At 43.7% G+C, this 16,223-nt stretch overlaps 1 protein-coding gene across 1 annotated transcript in view; it reads right to left on the bottom strand.

Moving 5' to 3' along the window:
• Positions 1 to 1,633: 1,633 nt before the first annotated feature.
• The window catches only part of JAKMIP2 (janus kinase and microtubule interacting protein 2), a 41,172-nt gene continuing 26,582 nt past the window's right edge, over positions 1,634 to 16,223 (bottom strand). The window contains exons 16-22 of the mRNA XM_058848610.1: positions 15,708 to 15,773; positions 14,785 to 14,853; positions 13,694 to 13,771; positions 13,019 to 13,222; positions 11,042 to 11,107; positions 10,326 to 10,398; positions 1,634 to 7,282 (exon numbers count right to left, since the gene is read on the bottom strand). Coding sequence (XP_058704593.1) covers positions 10,348 to 10,398; positions 11,042 to 11,107; positions 13,019 to 13,222; positions 13,694 to 13,771; positions 14,785 to 14,853; positions 15,708 to 15,773 — 534 coding nt within the window. The 3' untranslated portion in view covers positions 1,634 to 7,282; positions 10,326 to 10,347. The remainder of the gene's footprint in view (positions 7,283 to 10,325; positions 10,399 to 11,041; positions 11,108 to 13,018; positions 13,223 to 13,693; positions 13,772 to 14,784; positions 14,854 to 15,707; positions 15,774 to 16,223) is intronic.

Genomic DNA, 16,223 nt, shown 5'->3' with positions numbered 1-16,223 from the left:
TCTGAGCCTGTCAAGGGTCGAATGTGCGGCGCAGACCCCCTCAGTGGAACAGAAGCGGGAGCCAGCCGCTGCCCTATAGCCGGTCACCGCCGGGTTATGGTCACTTCCTAGGGCTACGGTCACTTCCCTGCGCTTCTACCGAGACTTCGCCAAGCCGCTCATTCTGTCCCTGGCCCGGCGTCCCCACTCTGCCCTCTGGTGGCAAGCGCGGGGAGCGGCCCCCCGCCCCGGCCCCGGCCCCGCCTCAGCCCCGGTCCCGGCCCCGCCTCAGCCCCGGCCCCGGCCCCGCCTCAGCCCCGCCTCAGCCCCGCCTCAGCCCCGGTCCCGGCCCCGGTCCCGGCCCCGCCTCAGCCCCGGTCCCGGCCCCGCCTCAGCCCCGCCTCAGCCCCGGTCCCGGCCCCGGCCCCGGCCCCGCCTCAGCCCCGGCCCCGGCCCCGCCTCAGCCCCGGTCCCGGCCCCGCCTCAGCCCCGCCTCAGCCCCGCCTCAGCCCCGCCTCAGCCCCGGTCCCGGCCCCGGCCCCGGCCCCGCCTCAGCCCCGGTCCCGGCCCCACCTCAGCCCCGGCCCCGGCCCCGCCTCAGCCCCGGCCCCGGCCCCGCCTCAGCCCCGCCTCAGCCCCGCCTCAGCCCCGCCTCAGCCCCGCCTCAGCCCCGGTCCCGGCCCCGGCCCCGGCCCCGCCTCAGCCCCGGTCCCGGCCCCACCTCAGCCCCGGCCCCGGCCCCGCCTCAGCCCCGGCCCCGGCCCCGCCTCAGCCCCGGTCCCGGCCCCGCCTCAGCCCCGCCTCAGCCCCGGCCCCGCCTCAGCCCCGGCCCCGCCTCAGCCCCGGCCCCGCCTCAGCCCCGGCCCCGCCTCAGCCCCGGTCCCGGCCCCGCCTCAGCCCCGGTCCCGGCCCCGCCTCAGCCCCGGCCCCGGCCCCGCCTCAGCCCCGGCCCCGGCCCCGGCCCCGGCCCCGCCTCAGCCCCGGCCCCGCCTCAGCCCCGGCCCCGCCTCAGCCCCGGTCCCGGCCCCGCCTCAGCCCCGCCTCAGCCCCGGTCCCGGCCCCGCCTCAGCCCCGGTCCCGGCCCCGCCTCAGCCCCGGTCCCGGCCCCGCCTCAGCCCCGCCTCAGCCCCGGCCCCGCCTCAGCCCCGGCCCCGCCTCAGCCCCGGCCCCGCCTCAGCCCCGGTCCCGGCCCCGCCTCAGCCCCGGCCCCGCCTCAGCCCCGGCCCCGCCTCAGCCCCAGGCCCAGCTGAAGGCAGAGGGCGGCGGTTGATTTATTTCAAATTGCGGCATGAGCGTTTGAGAGTTCCCAGGCCGTGCGCCGAGGACTGCAGAAAGGCAGCAGCGTGCTGTTGTGTTTTTGTTTCTGCACAGGCCTGGAAAACAGCATTAAATTCACCCTTGGCCCCCGCTGGGACTGCTACCTGCCGTCCCTTTTCCTAGTGATCGTGCCAGGACCTCGCCCACTCTTTAATCCATGTACTCCCCACCCCAATGTACCCCCCACTCCTTGCTGTGTCACAGCCCCCCGCGCCCCAGCATGTGCCTCCGTGGCTCAGCTTGAACGTGATTCCTCTGAACAGACTGCAGATATGCTGAATATCTCTGTGAATGTAAAGTGGTTTTTGTTTGTTTTTTTTTTTAAAAATGCTGCAGTTTTATTTTTTATACAAACTAAAACACCAGAGGTCATTGAATCCTATATTAAATACATAAATTAAAAAATAACCATTAATAAAACTTTACATACAATAAGGATTCTCTCCTACACATTAATACATATAGTACATATACATGTCCAGTGTTTATCAAAGGGTCATTCTGCCAAGACATTTACAGTTTTGTTCTGGAATAGACACAAAAAAATATGGAACAAAAAGTATATATAAAACCACAGAGGTGCTGATGTGAGAGAGGGCAGGGGAAGAGAAAACCCTTTGGATCACCAGCAGCTGTGTGTTTGTTCTCTGAGCCCTGCTCATGTCAGGAGAGCCTGGCCTGGGCAGTCCTCATGGGATGCCATAGAACTGAAAGCTTTGGGCTTCAGAGGATGTTTCCCATTGAGATGATGGTAGGGGGTTGGAAGATGAACACCTAAAAAAAATTCTCCATTGTCCTCCATGCACATCAGTAAGATGATGGAGCTACAAGCCAGGCTGGTAACACTGCAAGAAGTGCCATTTCCTTACTGCAACTCCAATTGCCTAAATTCATTTCACATAACTGGGCCCTCCTCTGAGGTGCTTAGATTTAAAAAATAGTCTTCAAAATCTCCCAGCTTTGTCATTGGAAAAAAAAAGCAGCAAGTCAAATTGTGGTCAAGCTGATTTGTACTATCTTCTGTGGCTCACCTCCTGCTTTGGCAGGATGGATAACCTGAAGTGCTGCTACTCCTGAACAGCCTTGAAACGATGCATGGGAGGGATTCAGGGCTGTATTTGCTGTTCTAAGGCTGGAGTAAATTGCTTCTTATGTTTCTTGTTGGCTTTGGGGAGGGGAAGGTTGGCTGCAGTGGCTAATCTGAGGGAGGATTCTCAATCCTTTGCTTAAATGAACATCAGGAACAGCAGAAAGCCCAGGATTAGCAGCCAAACAACAGAGGAGGGTCCAGAGAAAAGGATCAAAAAATTTGTTGCCCATGAGATGTGAAATTAAACCTGGAGGAATGTACCAGTTGTGGCAGCTAAACAATCTTGATTCAGTTCCCCATGCCTAGACTGAAGTATACTTTCATAAGCTATAGCAAAAATTTCTATATACAATAGGGAATAGGTAATATGCATATATATGTATATATATGTACATATACATATAGACACATGTGTATATATATATATATATATATATACACACACAGACATCAAACTCATTTTGATCTAGCTGATAGCAGAAAGTTTGTATTAACTCATATCAGCAAGTGTGTTTTAGGCATGGCATGTGTTATGTTTGCAAGGAGAGAAGAGCAGTGGTGGTTCAGCTCCCTAGAGGGAAGAAAAACCTTTGAAAAGTTTGCATTACCCAGGTCTGCTATGGTCAGACTACCACCCTCCATCCCACCCTGAGCCCTTGGGAATGTAATACCTCCATGCATATATATACACATAGGAGTAAGGGAGGGAAAATTAGACAAAAAAGAGAAATTAAATAAGGTAACATGGGTGAGGGAGTCTAAATGATGAAGCCTGACACAAGATCAGTCAGGTATGTTGTGAAAGTGTGTTTTTCTATCTGTGCCATAAACCTTCTCTACAATTGCCTGAAATAAATATTTCCAGACAATTGTATTTTTTTAAACCAAACCAGTGCTAGAAGTTATTGCACCATCACTGAAACCACGTGCTGCTCGTTCTTCTGCAAGAACTCAGTGCTTTAACTGCCAGCCCAAACACTGAGGAAAGCAGCCTGGAGATGTGAAATTATCTGATGCTGCAACAGAAGAGAAAAGTGAGGTGGGAAGAAGGAATAACCAGAGAGAAAGCCCCCTCTTTGTAGCTAACAAGCTGTTGTTAATCTTCTCAGTGATCTCCAGCTGCCACAGGAGTGGGACCACTCTTCCAGGGCCCAACTCCAGAGCTGCAGGACTCAGTTGCTAGCTCGTGGAAAGCACATGTACATTTGGGTCAACCTTTTCCACAGTCTTCTGCTAGGGAAAAGGAATTTGAACAAAAAGCATGTGATGTGCCTGCAGTCCTGTAATGTATCTACCTACAAGCATATTTCTTAAAAAAATGAAGTAGTAAACATACAGCTTGGTGCCAGAACTCAGTAAACCCCTTGGCCAAACCAGAGTGTTTCAGGAAGATGTGGTCATTCTATAATTAAATTAATTTTAAGGAATAGGGAAAAAAAAATCACTTGCTAATAACTTCTAATCTTCGGTGGAAGGCTTAACACTATCTCCTGGCACTCAAAAAATAAAGACGTTAGCAGTCTTTGTGGAGAAACTGAGCCCCAAATTGCAATGCAGTTGGACAAATGGACATTTCTGATTAAAAGCTGTTCTGGCAAAAAAAAAGAAGGTGTCTGTGAGGGCAGGCATCCTTGATACCAGAGGAACTTCCTCCTTCCTATGGCTGAGAAACTGTTTTTGATGTGCTGAGTTGGTCTGGCAAGTGACCTCACTGCTTTGTGCCTCTGCTGCTTCATCTGTAAAAGTAAGCAGGCAACCAAATGAGAAGCTCTTTGGAAAACACTTTAAAAGCTTCTTATGTGCGTAAGATGTTGGTACATGTGATCCCTGCTTTGAAGGTGTAAGTAATGCACAAGCTGTATTCTGGCCCTTAATTTTCTAGTTTGTGGTACAGAAACCCATTTCTTCCAGTTAAAATTAAAGCTCCATTGGAGAAGACAGAGCCTTGCCACAGGAACCCAAAATCTGAACAGGCAGGACTCCATTCCCCAGGAAATAAAACCTGAGGCACCAAGAAGTGCAGTGTCAGCCCATCAGTGAGAAAGGGAGGGTGGGTGCAGCTGGCTGCACTGCCTCCCTGGGCACAGGACCCTCAGTGATTGCTGCAGGCATTACGCTTCTCAGGGGCATTTCTGACAGAGTACTGGGTGCATGGACCTATGGCCTCAGGGAGGCACCATGGCTGGGTTCCAGGCTTTGTGATTATTACAGAGGTAAGTAATGCATTGAAATTGAAACTACTTTTAGTTACTCTTAACTGGAAAAATCTAAACAGACTAGCAATATTTATTATTTGTAATAAGGTTGTGTTCACAAAGTTTCTCTCCCATTTTTGGTCTATGTATCATTGATTAGGAAGCCAACTAAAAAAAAGTCAGTTGACGAGCTGAACCAAAACATTTTTTCCAAGCTGGGACAAAACAGTGGGAAGCTGATGCTTTATGAATCATGTCACATGCACAAGGGGATTCGTTTTCGTCCCTGCCCTGTCCTCCAACATTTATTTTCTTTCTCAGAAGCTACTTTGTAAGTCCGATTCAGTGCTCCTCAGTGGTTATTCTATAGTGAAACCAAGTACAGTCATTATCTCAATGGCAGTCTTTAAAGAGTATGAAAAGTATCTGATAATAGACAGGCTGTTTTTCATGGAGGGATGGTGAAGAGAGATAAGGCTTCAACTCCACTGGAAACCCTCCTTATGCCAGACTTCCATTCCTTGGCCAAGGCAGGCAGTACTGTCTTACGATCTCAAGCACAAAACATGGTGGCCTGTCCTGCCCATCCTGCAAGAATCCAGATTGTTTTTTTTTTTCCTTTCTTCCTTCAACATTGCAGCTGTCATTGGTTCCTGAGGTTAAAACCAAAGAGGGAGAGCAGGAGTCCCTGCAGCGAGAAAGCCGCACACTTCAAATCGAGCACTTTGTTGTCAACATCTCTTGAGTTTCTCCTACTCTGATCTGTTCATTTTTGATCCATTTGTCAGATGACAGGGTGACATTTCAATGATTGCCCTGCACAGCAGGAATAGATTTTTCTATTGTAACTTTGGTTCCATGCCCAAGACACACTGACTTGATCAGCTGAAAGTTGTTCCTTCCCTTCAAGTTCTTCCTAGGTGATGTAGGTTGTCAGTTTATTTTTCTTCCCCTTTTGTAATTTCAACATACAGGATTCCATTAGATGCAGCATATATCATAGCTTTAGACAGGAACTGTCAGGTAACAAATTTTGAGTGATGGCTTTAAAATATAAGGTGGTTGCAGTCTTGGCTACAGGTTGTTCATTTTTATACTTTTGAAAATAGGTGTAAACAATATTCTCTTCATCGAGGGGTGGAAGCATTTGCCTTTATAAGGACTTATCTGTGTGGTCGGGCACTCTAAAAGTTTTAAAAAAAAAAAAACAAAAACATATGTATCAGATAAATTGTAAGTTTTTAAGTTCCTCTACCTACCTATCCCAGCTTTGCCAAGATACAATCTATCAATCAGGAAGCTGAAAAGGTCAGTTTCTTACAGCTATCAGTGTGAAACTGGTTTTGTCTGTATGAAAAGCATTTGTGAGAATTCTGTGTATTTTGCTAAGCTTCTCCATTTAAACCCCACAAAGTGCAACCCTGTGGTGCATGAAAGTCCCGATGGGCATCTTCACATAAATACTATGCATTAGTTTCAATGACTCTTGAACCAAAGATGTCTAAACTTCACCCATAACAAGAGCGATGGCAGCAGGCAATATCCTTAGGTTGTCAGAGCAAACCTGGAATTTTGGCTAATGCAGCATTGAGGCAAACAGAAACTGCTGCTGTTCTGAGAAAGCCTATCCTATGGAAAAGAACTTTGGTTCTGAGGTTTGAGACCAGGAAAAAAAGGGCATATTTATCTTTGTTATCTCAGCATTCAAACCTACATAGTAAAATTCATTGGCTGCAAAATCCACACAGACCACACTTCCTTATGTGATCACAAATAAGTGAATACATATGTTCACAAGCACAGAGAAAATGCAGGTAGGAAAACCCCCACATAAACAGGAATTAGCTTTTGGTCTGGATACTGTATCTGCTACACATGGTTTCCTTTATTTGCACATTCTTGTCCTTTGTTATTTCAGTACAGCAGTGAGTCCTGGGTTCACTCTGGGTGAGAAGGAAACCAGAAAGTATAATCTGTGAACACACTGTGGATTTCTCTCTGCTGGTTAGAAGATTGGTAAAGGATAAACTCCACCAAGACATGAACAAAACCAAAGTCTTTTCAGCATCAAGTGGCTCCCTCGGATGAGCTGGGCTTTTTGTTTGTTTTGTCAGGGATCTGTTTTAAGTGCCTTATGATAAGGCTAAGACAGTTCACTTGCATCCAGTGGAAGTAAAGCAATTCTGCAATATATATAGTATATTGTATATATGACAATATATATGGCTTAATAGTTGTAGGAAGAAATGCTGACGGCACACCCCCCATGCCACGCTCACCTTTGCTAAATTAAATCACCTGGGTAGGCAAGTGTTTTTTAACGTGAATGCATTAAAAACAATGCAACACAAAACAGTGTTAGTTATTCTCTCCAATTCCATGTATTCCAGCCTCGGAAGACACGACTTTGCCAAAATCCCTCTCCATCTTGCCAACACCATTCCCAAATTGTTTGTGTCTGGAGATTTCCCCTCAGGTATTGATGGGAGAGGATCCCATAGAGGAAAATTCAGGGGTGAAGGCAAGGAATGAGGCGCTTACCATTACCTTGTTTTTGAGGAACTGCTACAAGACTTGATGCTTTGCACCTGTGGAGTGACTGGCCTTGGTAAAACACTCTACAGGTATCATGAGTGTTGTGATGCTGGGCCTGCTGCAGCTGTCTTTACAGTTCAAGGGAGTTCACAGCAGTGCAGATCCTCTGGAAAAGCATTGAGTTTATATATCCCCCACACACACCTCACCCGTAAGATTTTTCCACTTTCATAGTCAACGTTGATTCTCTAAATCACTGTTATCTCCACCACTGTCGTGGCTGTTTCCTCAATCGCTCAGCTCACCGTAATCTGTCTTGTTGATCCCTGCCTGATGTTCATCAAGCCAAATATGAAAAAGCAGGAACGGAAAGGCAAAAGAATCCTTTCATCTCCTGGGTGATCCTAGGAGTGCCACATCTGCCTAGCAGGCTTTCTGGTGCTGTAAACCACATTTCAGCTCCTACTGATGCTTCTCGTCCTCTCTATGGGGAACTGGACCCCTGTGTGCTCCAGGGACCAGCCATTATGGAGCAACAGTGAACTCAGTGAGTGAAACTCACCTTGGCACTGTAGTTAGAGCAGCCTTCCTGGGCTCAACAAAGTGATCCCAAAGGGATTTACACCTGCTAAACCCTAGATGATATGTAAAACAAGAGGAAAACCCATTAAAGAAGACTGGGCCAGAATGGCAGGTTGGAGGGTGGGGAGAGAAAGGGCGTAGGGAGAGAAATGAAGTCTTGACACAGTCCCTAAGGGATCCGTGTAAATTTCCCTGCAATGACATCAGTCAATTGTGCAGCTGGGACTGTTGTGTCAGCCCTAAAGACAGCACAAAATGTTTATGTTGTTTTGACTATTAGTCCTGTTCTAGGAACACAACAGCGAGGTGTGCATCAGCTCAGTGGAGAGCGAGAGCTGAACAGGACCCAGCAGCCCATGGAGGCAGGATGACTTCAAGTGAAAAATAGCAAACCTCCTAGAACTTAAGAAAAATATGGAGTTCTGACCTTAAGCATCTCATTAGCTTTTCTAACCAGCTAATACCTGCCCTCAAATTAGGCCAAAAGGATCTAAGTGTCATCAGCAAATGGTATTAGGAGGTTGGTATTGGTAAAACTAAGATGTATAAGCTTCTCACCAATTCTGTAGCTGTACTAGAAGAGGCAAGTACTCACTAGAGAACCAACACTATAGCCACACTGGTGGAAAATGTAGGTGCAAACTGTATATAAAGAAAACTCTCAACCTCTTATTGCCCAAGTTTTTCTCATATGCTGCACAAGGACATAATTCTCATTGCAATAGCAACTGGAAAAGGACGACAGCACAGGTAAATTGAAAAAACTCATGCAGACAGATTCTTGCAAATGTCACTAGCAGTTCCTGTGATTTTTCAAGGTGCACCTTAAATCCAAGAACTTTTTTTATCTGGAATCTCCCTCTAGGTTGACTGCTTGTTCTGGACTCATGATCCTGGAGTACAGCAAAAGACAGTCATATAAAGTTATCTGCTACTACTGTGTACTGTGAAAATCTTGGCTTAAAATTATTCTGTCCATAATTTGGTTGTTTCAGAAGAACTTATCAGGTTTTTTTTCCCCTATTACAAATAAGCAAGAAACTGTAAAGTCAACTGTTCACCAGTCACAGACACTTAAAACATCTCGCAGCCATACCACGCTGTACTATAATTCTCAGAAATCCTGCAGTAGGAACACAATTAAGTATGCAGTTGTAACTTAATGCGTTTCATGATCACCGGATCAAGGCAGTATGTTTTAAGCAGCAGCAACTTGATAATGATATTGACTGTTGTTTACAAGAACTGTGATCACTGATCTGTCCACATTTCTCCTAATTCTTTTCTATTGGTTGTTCCCCATTCAAGCCAAACTCCATGTATATTGCTGCCTCAGCCCCTGGAATTCATTTTCATTTTAATTTTGAGGTCTGGCCGAGCAAGGATGCAGTGGTTTCCAGTTGATGTGCATAATTCTGAGAATTATCTCTGCATCAGCACAAAACTGCAAATGAAAGCTTTGGTCCAGGTGAAATGAAGCACAAAGTAGGGGCTTTTCCTTAAAGGGAAAAGAAAAACCCACCAAACTGGACCCATGCCATTTAATTACAATCAATGCCTTGAACTGTATCTGGAAAAAAAGAATGAGCTTTTTCTGGCACAAATGGTGGAAGGGCATGGCAGAACATCTTTCACACCACTGTATCTCAGCTTGTCTCAAGTGCAGAGCAGAGGAATTATTCTTTGACACAGCTGAAGCCAGAGCCAAGAGAGACTGAGAAATTTAATGGTATGAGTCTGTCCCCAAATCAGAAAATTTTGCTCTGTCATTACATGTTCTTGAGACTTCAACATTATGTTTTCTAGGTTATGTTCTACTTCTGTTATCCAGGATCAAAAGAAAAATTGTCGTAGGCCAGCATCCTTGTTCTAGAAGTGGCTAGCCACAGAGGAAAATGGGACCACTATAGTTCTCTGATTTATTTCCCCATCTTCATGTTACTTTTTCAACTCTGAACTTTCAGCTGCTAAGCATATTGTGACAGACTTCTTTACAACTTGTGTCCTTAACTATAAATTTTTGTTTACTTTAAGCTCATCACATGGTAATTGTTTGTATTAGACAGTGAACAATAGCAAGCAGTCTGTCCGTCCATCCATCCTATGACAAATTTTTTAGACCTCTCCAATACCTCCTTTTAATAGTGCCACTTCCTGAGCCAGAAAAATCTTTCCATTTCTCTGTCTTTCCCTTCATGTCTCTCAGCTGCTGATCATTCTTACTTGACCACCTTTGTATTTTTCCTGCTCCTGGACACAGAGCCCTTACCTGTTTTAACATCCTGATTGCCTTCCTGAGTGTTAGTTCAGAGTGTGTTTATGGTTGAGTTCATTTTAGCTGTTTTCCATCTACATCCCATTGAAAACATCAACAGTGAATTTCCCCTGCAATTCCCTTGGTTTTTGGATACCGTGAAATTCTTTGTTAGCTTTTATTTTTATAATTATGAAAAGCACAATATCACAAGCAACTCAGCAGTACAACAACCCCCTACTGTGAACTATTACAAATTGGCAACAACCTGCTGCATTCACTGACTCCAAACATCCACGAGAACACACAAGGATGGGATCCTCCACTCTGTGCAAGAAGTGCTAGCTTTGAGGAAATAAATAAACAGCCTTACCTTTCCAAGAGGCACATTGACATCAAGGCCAAAGAATAAAGGCAAGAGAGAAGAACAAGAATAGAAATAGAAACTGCAGAAGAAAAATAAGATTGTGTCAAAATGAAAGGTAATGGCATTGTAAGCATCAGAATTATTTTTGCACTCTGTAGAACAGTTAGAATATTTATTCATTCAGAAAATACTGTTGTTTCCTTTGTTACTTCTGTAAGTACCACACCACCTCCCAGGCTTAGAAAACAGATCCCAATAATTTTGGTGATAGATTACAACTGGCACCAAATAGAAAGCCTGAGGTATAACTGTCACATCATGATAGCCCATGGGTTGACAAATCATAAAGCTGGATATCTAAAATAACATGCATAGTATTTTTAAGCTGTTTAAAAACAGTGGCTGCAATCCATGCTAGAAATAGCCTGGATATATAAATATATAAATAAATCTATATGTACACATCTATATATGCTTATAGGTACAAATACACACACACATGCATATCAAACACTCACCATTACATGTTTAATAATGTAATGCAGAATTTTAAGATTAAAGGCTGTATCTACTGACACAAACTGAAAAGAAAGGACAGTGGACCACCACCAACATGTGCAACTGACTGAGCCGAACAGAAAGGTCATATAGTTCAAGAGAACCAGATCACTACTTTCAAAATAAAGTTACTCATTGTGCTTCAGAAGCATAACAGAACCAACCTTTTCCTCCAGATCCTTAATTTGTCTCTTTTGGATGTCAGTTTTATCTTCTAAATCTCGGATCCTCTGGAAATCAGAAAAGAAAGCATCAACACTAAGTTGTCAGTAAATCTGTCCAACTGAACAAGTAATTGAATGTTCCAAGTGCTAAAAGCGTAGAAATCAAGGAATCCATTTCCATGGCAGGGATAATCCTGTGTCATACTGTGACTCCACCCACTCATCCTCCCAAACCACAGCTTTGTCATGTGTGCAACTGCTCAAAATATAATCCTGCATATATCTAATGGGATCCTTAAATGCTGGAAATTACTATCAACAATTGATCTGGTTTTGCATTATCTATTTATTAATCCTGTGTTAAACAGTTGAAAAGTATATAATCATGGTTATAATCTTTAAAATTCTATCATGATTCATTAAGATTTCTGACAGTTTGATGTGTTGAAAGAAGATTAAAGTGTTATTATTAGGTCCAAAATGATAAATGTATACAATACTATGAATGTATTGATTCTGTGATGAGTGACAACTTACAGAGAAGCTGTGTATTTTCAGCAGAGCTAGGTACTTTAAGAAAAATTATGTGGCATAACTTAAACTTTTGCCTGCCTGGGAGGAGACATCCCCCAGAACAGAACTTCTCAGTATGAAAAATGAGGCCTTGACTCTCAGTATCTTTTTTTAATTAAGTCAGGTCATAAGACAGCTGTCCAGCAAATAGCAGAAATCCAAAGAGGCAAAGAAGGAGATGCCTGAAGGCCCGAGCAGCTGGAGAACAGGTGACCTGTGACTGTCTTCCTCAATGTCTGGAGATGTGATGCTTATGGCAGCTTTCAAATTCTATGGAACCACAAAAATCAGAGAATGAGTCAGGTTGGAAGGGACTACAACAGTTCAACCTGGTCCCACCTCCCTGTTCCAGCAGTGTCATCCTAGAGCACATGGCACAGGATTGCATCCAGATGGCCTTAGGATATCTCCAGGGAGGGAAACTTCACACCATCTCTGGGTAATCTGTTCAGTTCCTGGTTACTCATGCAATGAAAAAATTCTTTTTCATGTTCAGGTGGAACCTCTCATGCAAGAGTTTCTGCCCACAGCCTCCTGTCCTATTGCTTGCTTACCTTCTCCTTCCTTTGCCTCTCAGCCACTTCCAACCATGCCTGCAACTGAGGCTGGCTCAGAGTCATTCTGAGAAGCCAGACCTGCTGTGGCAGTGTCCCTTGGGGCAGCTGTCATGTTTAAAATCAAGAAGCTTCTAATGCAGCAAAGGCCTGGCAACAAAACGTAAGGGTGGACCGAGTCTCAAGCATTCAACTCAGGATCAGGCAAGACTGTGAGAACAGAGCCTTCCTGTGAACCAAACCCCCCTAACCACTGGGATGTGCTGCTTCTCTTACTTCCATAAACATCTGAGTCAGATCTCTTTCATGGTGCAGCTTTCACATTATTTAATGTACTGTGACAGTTTGCCATTTTGCTCTGGGACCTCACAGCTTGCAGAGCTGCAAACTCAGTCTTTGAAGGTGAAATGCGGTACCCTATCTCAGCAGTGAAAAGCACAAATGCCCACTTGGGAGGGACAAGTAGTACGTGGAAAAACAGACAGCTCTCCTCTGCCATACAAGCCAGCAGCATTTACTCCATTTTCCTTGTGCCCAGTCCAGTAACTAGGGATGACCATTTTTATTACAAAACTAGAACCATGCAGATAGAATTCTGGATGAAAACTTTAGGCTAGAATTGTAAATTTGTAAAACTGTAAAATTGTAAAATTCAAAATATGCTGAAACAATCTTGCACAAGCCAGTATCACGTGTGCTTGCATGCACTGAGAAGACAAAGTATGAGACAATTGCAAAAGCAGATGCCAGGCTCCCTCATGGGCCTGGAGCTTGCCTAGATTTGAGCTCAGATTGTGTTCCTACACAGAAAGGTTGAGAAGATACCTCGTGTGTGGTTCCTTCTTCTTACCTGATGAGCCTGCTGGAGCAGCTCCATCCTCTCCTGAAGAATCTGGCAATCATATTCTCTGCTTTTCCTCAGCATCTGACGTCTTAGCTTTTCTACTGCTGTCCTCAGCTCTTCCTGCTGTTTTTCAGTGAGTAGTTCCCCAAACTTTATTACTGTTTCTTGCTGCAAAGCATTGTACAAGGTGGCTTCAAGCTCCTGGATCCTCTGGTTGATGCAATACCAAAAGTCAATTAGAGATGAAACATGGTTTAAGCCACATTAGGAACTGGGGGATTGGTGGCAGATTAAGGCCCCTGCATGAATAGCAGCCCATGTGCTCAATTGTGCAAAAATGTGAAAAACTGAACTCAGAAAATGGTTGCATGTTCTGAAAAAAGGATAGGAACTTTTATTTTTAAAATATTTCAATATTAATTTTCCCTGAAATCCTTCACTTTTACTCTTTTTTATGGAGTTACAGAGTTGGATAGAATTTTCATATCTGAAGTGTAAATTATTTTTTTTAATTTATTTATCTTCTGTATTATGCTAGTACATCAGAAAAATGAGGAAAGAAAAAATTTTAAAAAACCCAATACTAACAAAAAGCAAACATCGCTCCTCCTGATTCAACAGGAATCTATGTGCTACTGCAGAGTTGGACAGTAAGTGCTGCAGAATTTCCTTTGTACATACCATGTATGCTTGGTCAAGAGCTTGCTTCCTGTAGTCTAATTCTTCCTCCAAATAACCTTTTATTTTGCAAAATTGCTCCTACAATGAAGGACCATTTGGACAGAAAAACAAACTAGTTACTTCAAATATTTTAGGAAGTTTTGTCAAATCATTTACAGATATCTAATTCAGAAGGATGAGGAGACTGGTTTTCAACTGATGCTTGGCAGTTATTAATATCTAACTCAGCCAGAAAAGAAGGAAGGGCAAATAGCTCTAGATTGCTCTTGTAGATGAATACCTCTGATCTACATGGAACTAAATCCATCCTCTCTGTTCACTTCAGTGGTATTGCTTGGTATTTCAGTAGTGAAATTTAGGGTGTTGGCGATTTTTCTAAAGATACTTCCTCTGGCATCAGGAATTACTCTTTTTGTGCTTCTTTTATTTTGGATGAGGTGTAAAAGTGGACTAAACTAAACAGGAACTAACTAGATATTCACATTCCTTGGGGGCAGCTGCTGTAACTTATCAGTCCACCTTAAGCTGAACAGACTTAAGTACAGACATACCACAGGAACAAAATACAAGCCACCACAGCTGTCTAATTCTTGTAGTTATGTTTGTTCATCTTGTAGGCTACTGCCTACTACTTAGAATAAGAACTAAGAATTAACTAGAATAAGAACAGGGTAAGGTACTAACTTTACTTAGTATGTAATGAAAGCCAACAGTGTTATTATTCAGTTCAATAATTTCTCACATGCTGGTCCTGAATAAAATGCAATACAACAGCTGATGTTTAGGCTGTGAATCTTACAAGACAAATAATGCATGCATCCCTGAAAATTATTGAGAAACCTTTGAACCTTCTGTACTTATTAATAAACAGTCATCCTCATAAAAGGAGAGAGGAATTTTTTTAACTTTTACTATTTCTGTTTCTGTTATTCTGCTGTTGCATGTGAACTGGACTAGGAACAATTTTATAAATTCACCAGTCATCAGTGAAATGCTGCATAGCTCATTTGCCAATAGACTTTCCTAGTTATTTTTTGGCACATCAAGTGTTACACAATTACTAAAACATGTAATAAGGAAAGTTTTCTTACCATATCACTTTCCAGTTCTATCATCTTCTGATGCAGAGCAGCTTCAGCTCCCTCAATCTGCTGGATCCACTGGAGAGAAGACAATGAGACCTGTAACCTGCTGTGTTTTCTAGCACACAAGCAGTGGCAAGTGGGATAACTACAGCATCTTGTTAGTCTGTTTTTAGCAGCCTATTGCTGGTGCTGGGCTCATCTTGAGGCTGTTTGTGACAGAGGCAGCCATGATGTCTACAGGTAGCACTTGGCAGGGAATGAGCAAGAGGATTATCACTGCTGGGTCACCAAAGTGGGGAAAGCACACACCCTTGGATAGACAAGGAACCCATTTCATCCCATGGGTAAAGGCCCACAATGGGGCTATAACATCTCAAAAATAGCTTAGTTTGCTTAATGGCATTTCTGTTTGCAGAGGAGGCATTGTTGAGCAGAGTCCTTGGAAGCTGTCATGTTGAAAAAACTGTTTTTGAGTTTGAGCCTTAGAAAGCATTTGAGCCTTAGAAAGCAACTTTAACCAACCCCCACTTTCTTCTTAATTTTTGAAACAAGGAATGTAGACAAATACTCAGTGAAATTTTGGCACACAGATCCCTTTGGAATCTTTAGAAATCTCAGGAGTGTAAATCCCAAACTGTATTGAATTACGGCTTAAATTTTTGATGATTTCTCATTCAGTTTTCAATTGCAAGTTTTGTTTCATATTATTTTTGTATTTGTAGTTTTTCTACTGCACAGCTTGGGCCAGCTCATTTTGATATTTTTGCTGCTTCAGCAAGGTGTTTGGGATTGTGCTGGCAGAGTTTATTTTATATGGGGAATCACTCCCAACACTAGAAAGTTTCACAATATTGATGACAACAACAGGACAGAAAATGTGTTAGATGAGGCTTTAGATAACACGTGAGAAAAACAAGTACACAGTTTACCTTTTCTGCCAAGGACAATACCGTGGAAGCCTGAATTATGGCCACCTGCTCTTCATTCCTCAAATTCTGTGAAGAGAAAGACAGGAAAGAGGAGAGTTGAAGCAGTTTCCTGCATGAATAAAGACAATCGAGCCTACAAACCATGTCCGCAGTTTTCTGAGGATCCCTGTGCTACTGAGTACTCAGTTTCCATTGAAATATTCAGAGTCTGTTAACATATTAAGAAGACCACTACTTTTGCCTTTCTACATTATATGGATTAACTGTATCATTCATTCCATTACATCTTAAGAGAAATATAAACTTAGACCCATTTGTCTTCATGCTGATTTTACAAAGCTGAATTTCCATTAATTTTTAATATTTTTTTAATAATTTGTAAAAATAGTGCTGGTTTACATCAGCACATGAATAGACAATAATGACCCTTTGTTTTTATTTCTTATAAACTTTTTTGAGACATTTATAATTTTGGCCAGAGATACAGGATCTCTTTTACGTGGACATCTAGGCCCT

This window comes from Poecile atricapillus, chromosome 13 (genome assembly GCF_030490865.1).
Source record: "Poecile atricapillus isolate bPoeAtr1 chromosome 13, bPoeAtr1.hap1, whole genome shotgun sequence".
Classification (NCBI taxonomy): domain Eukaryota; kingdom Metazoa; phylum Chordata; class Aves; order Passeriformes; family Paridae; genus Poecile; species Poecile atricapillus.
The sequence above is the reverse complement of the archived record's forward strand: the minus strand, read 5'-3'. Positions and strand labels throughout refer to the sequence as shown.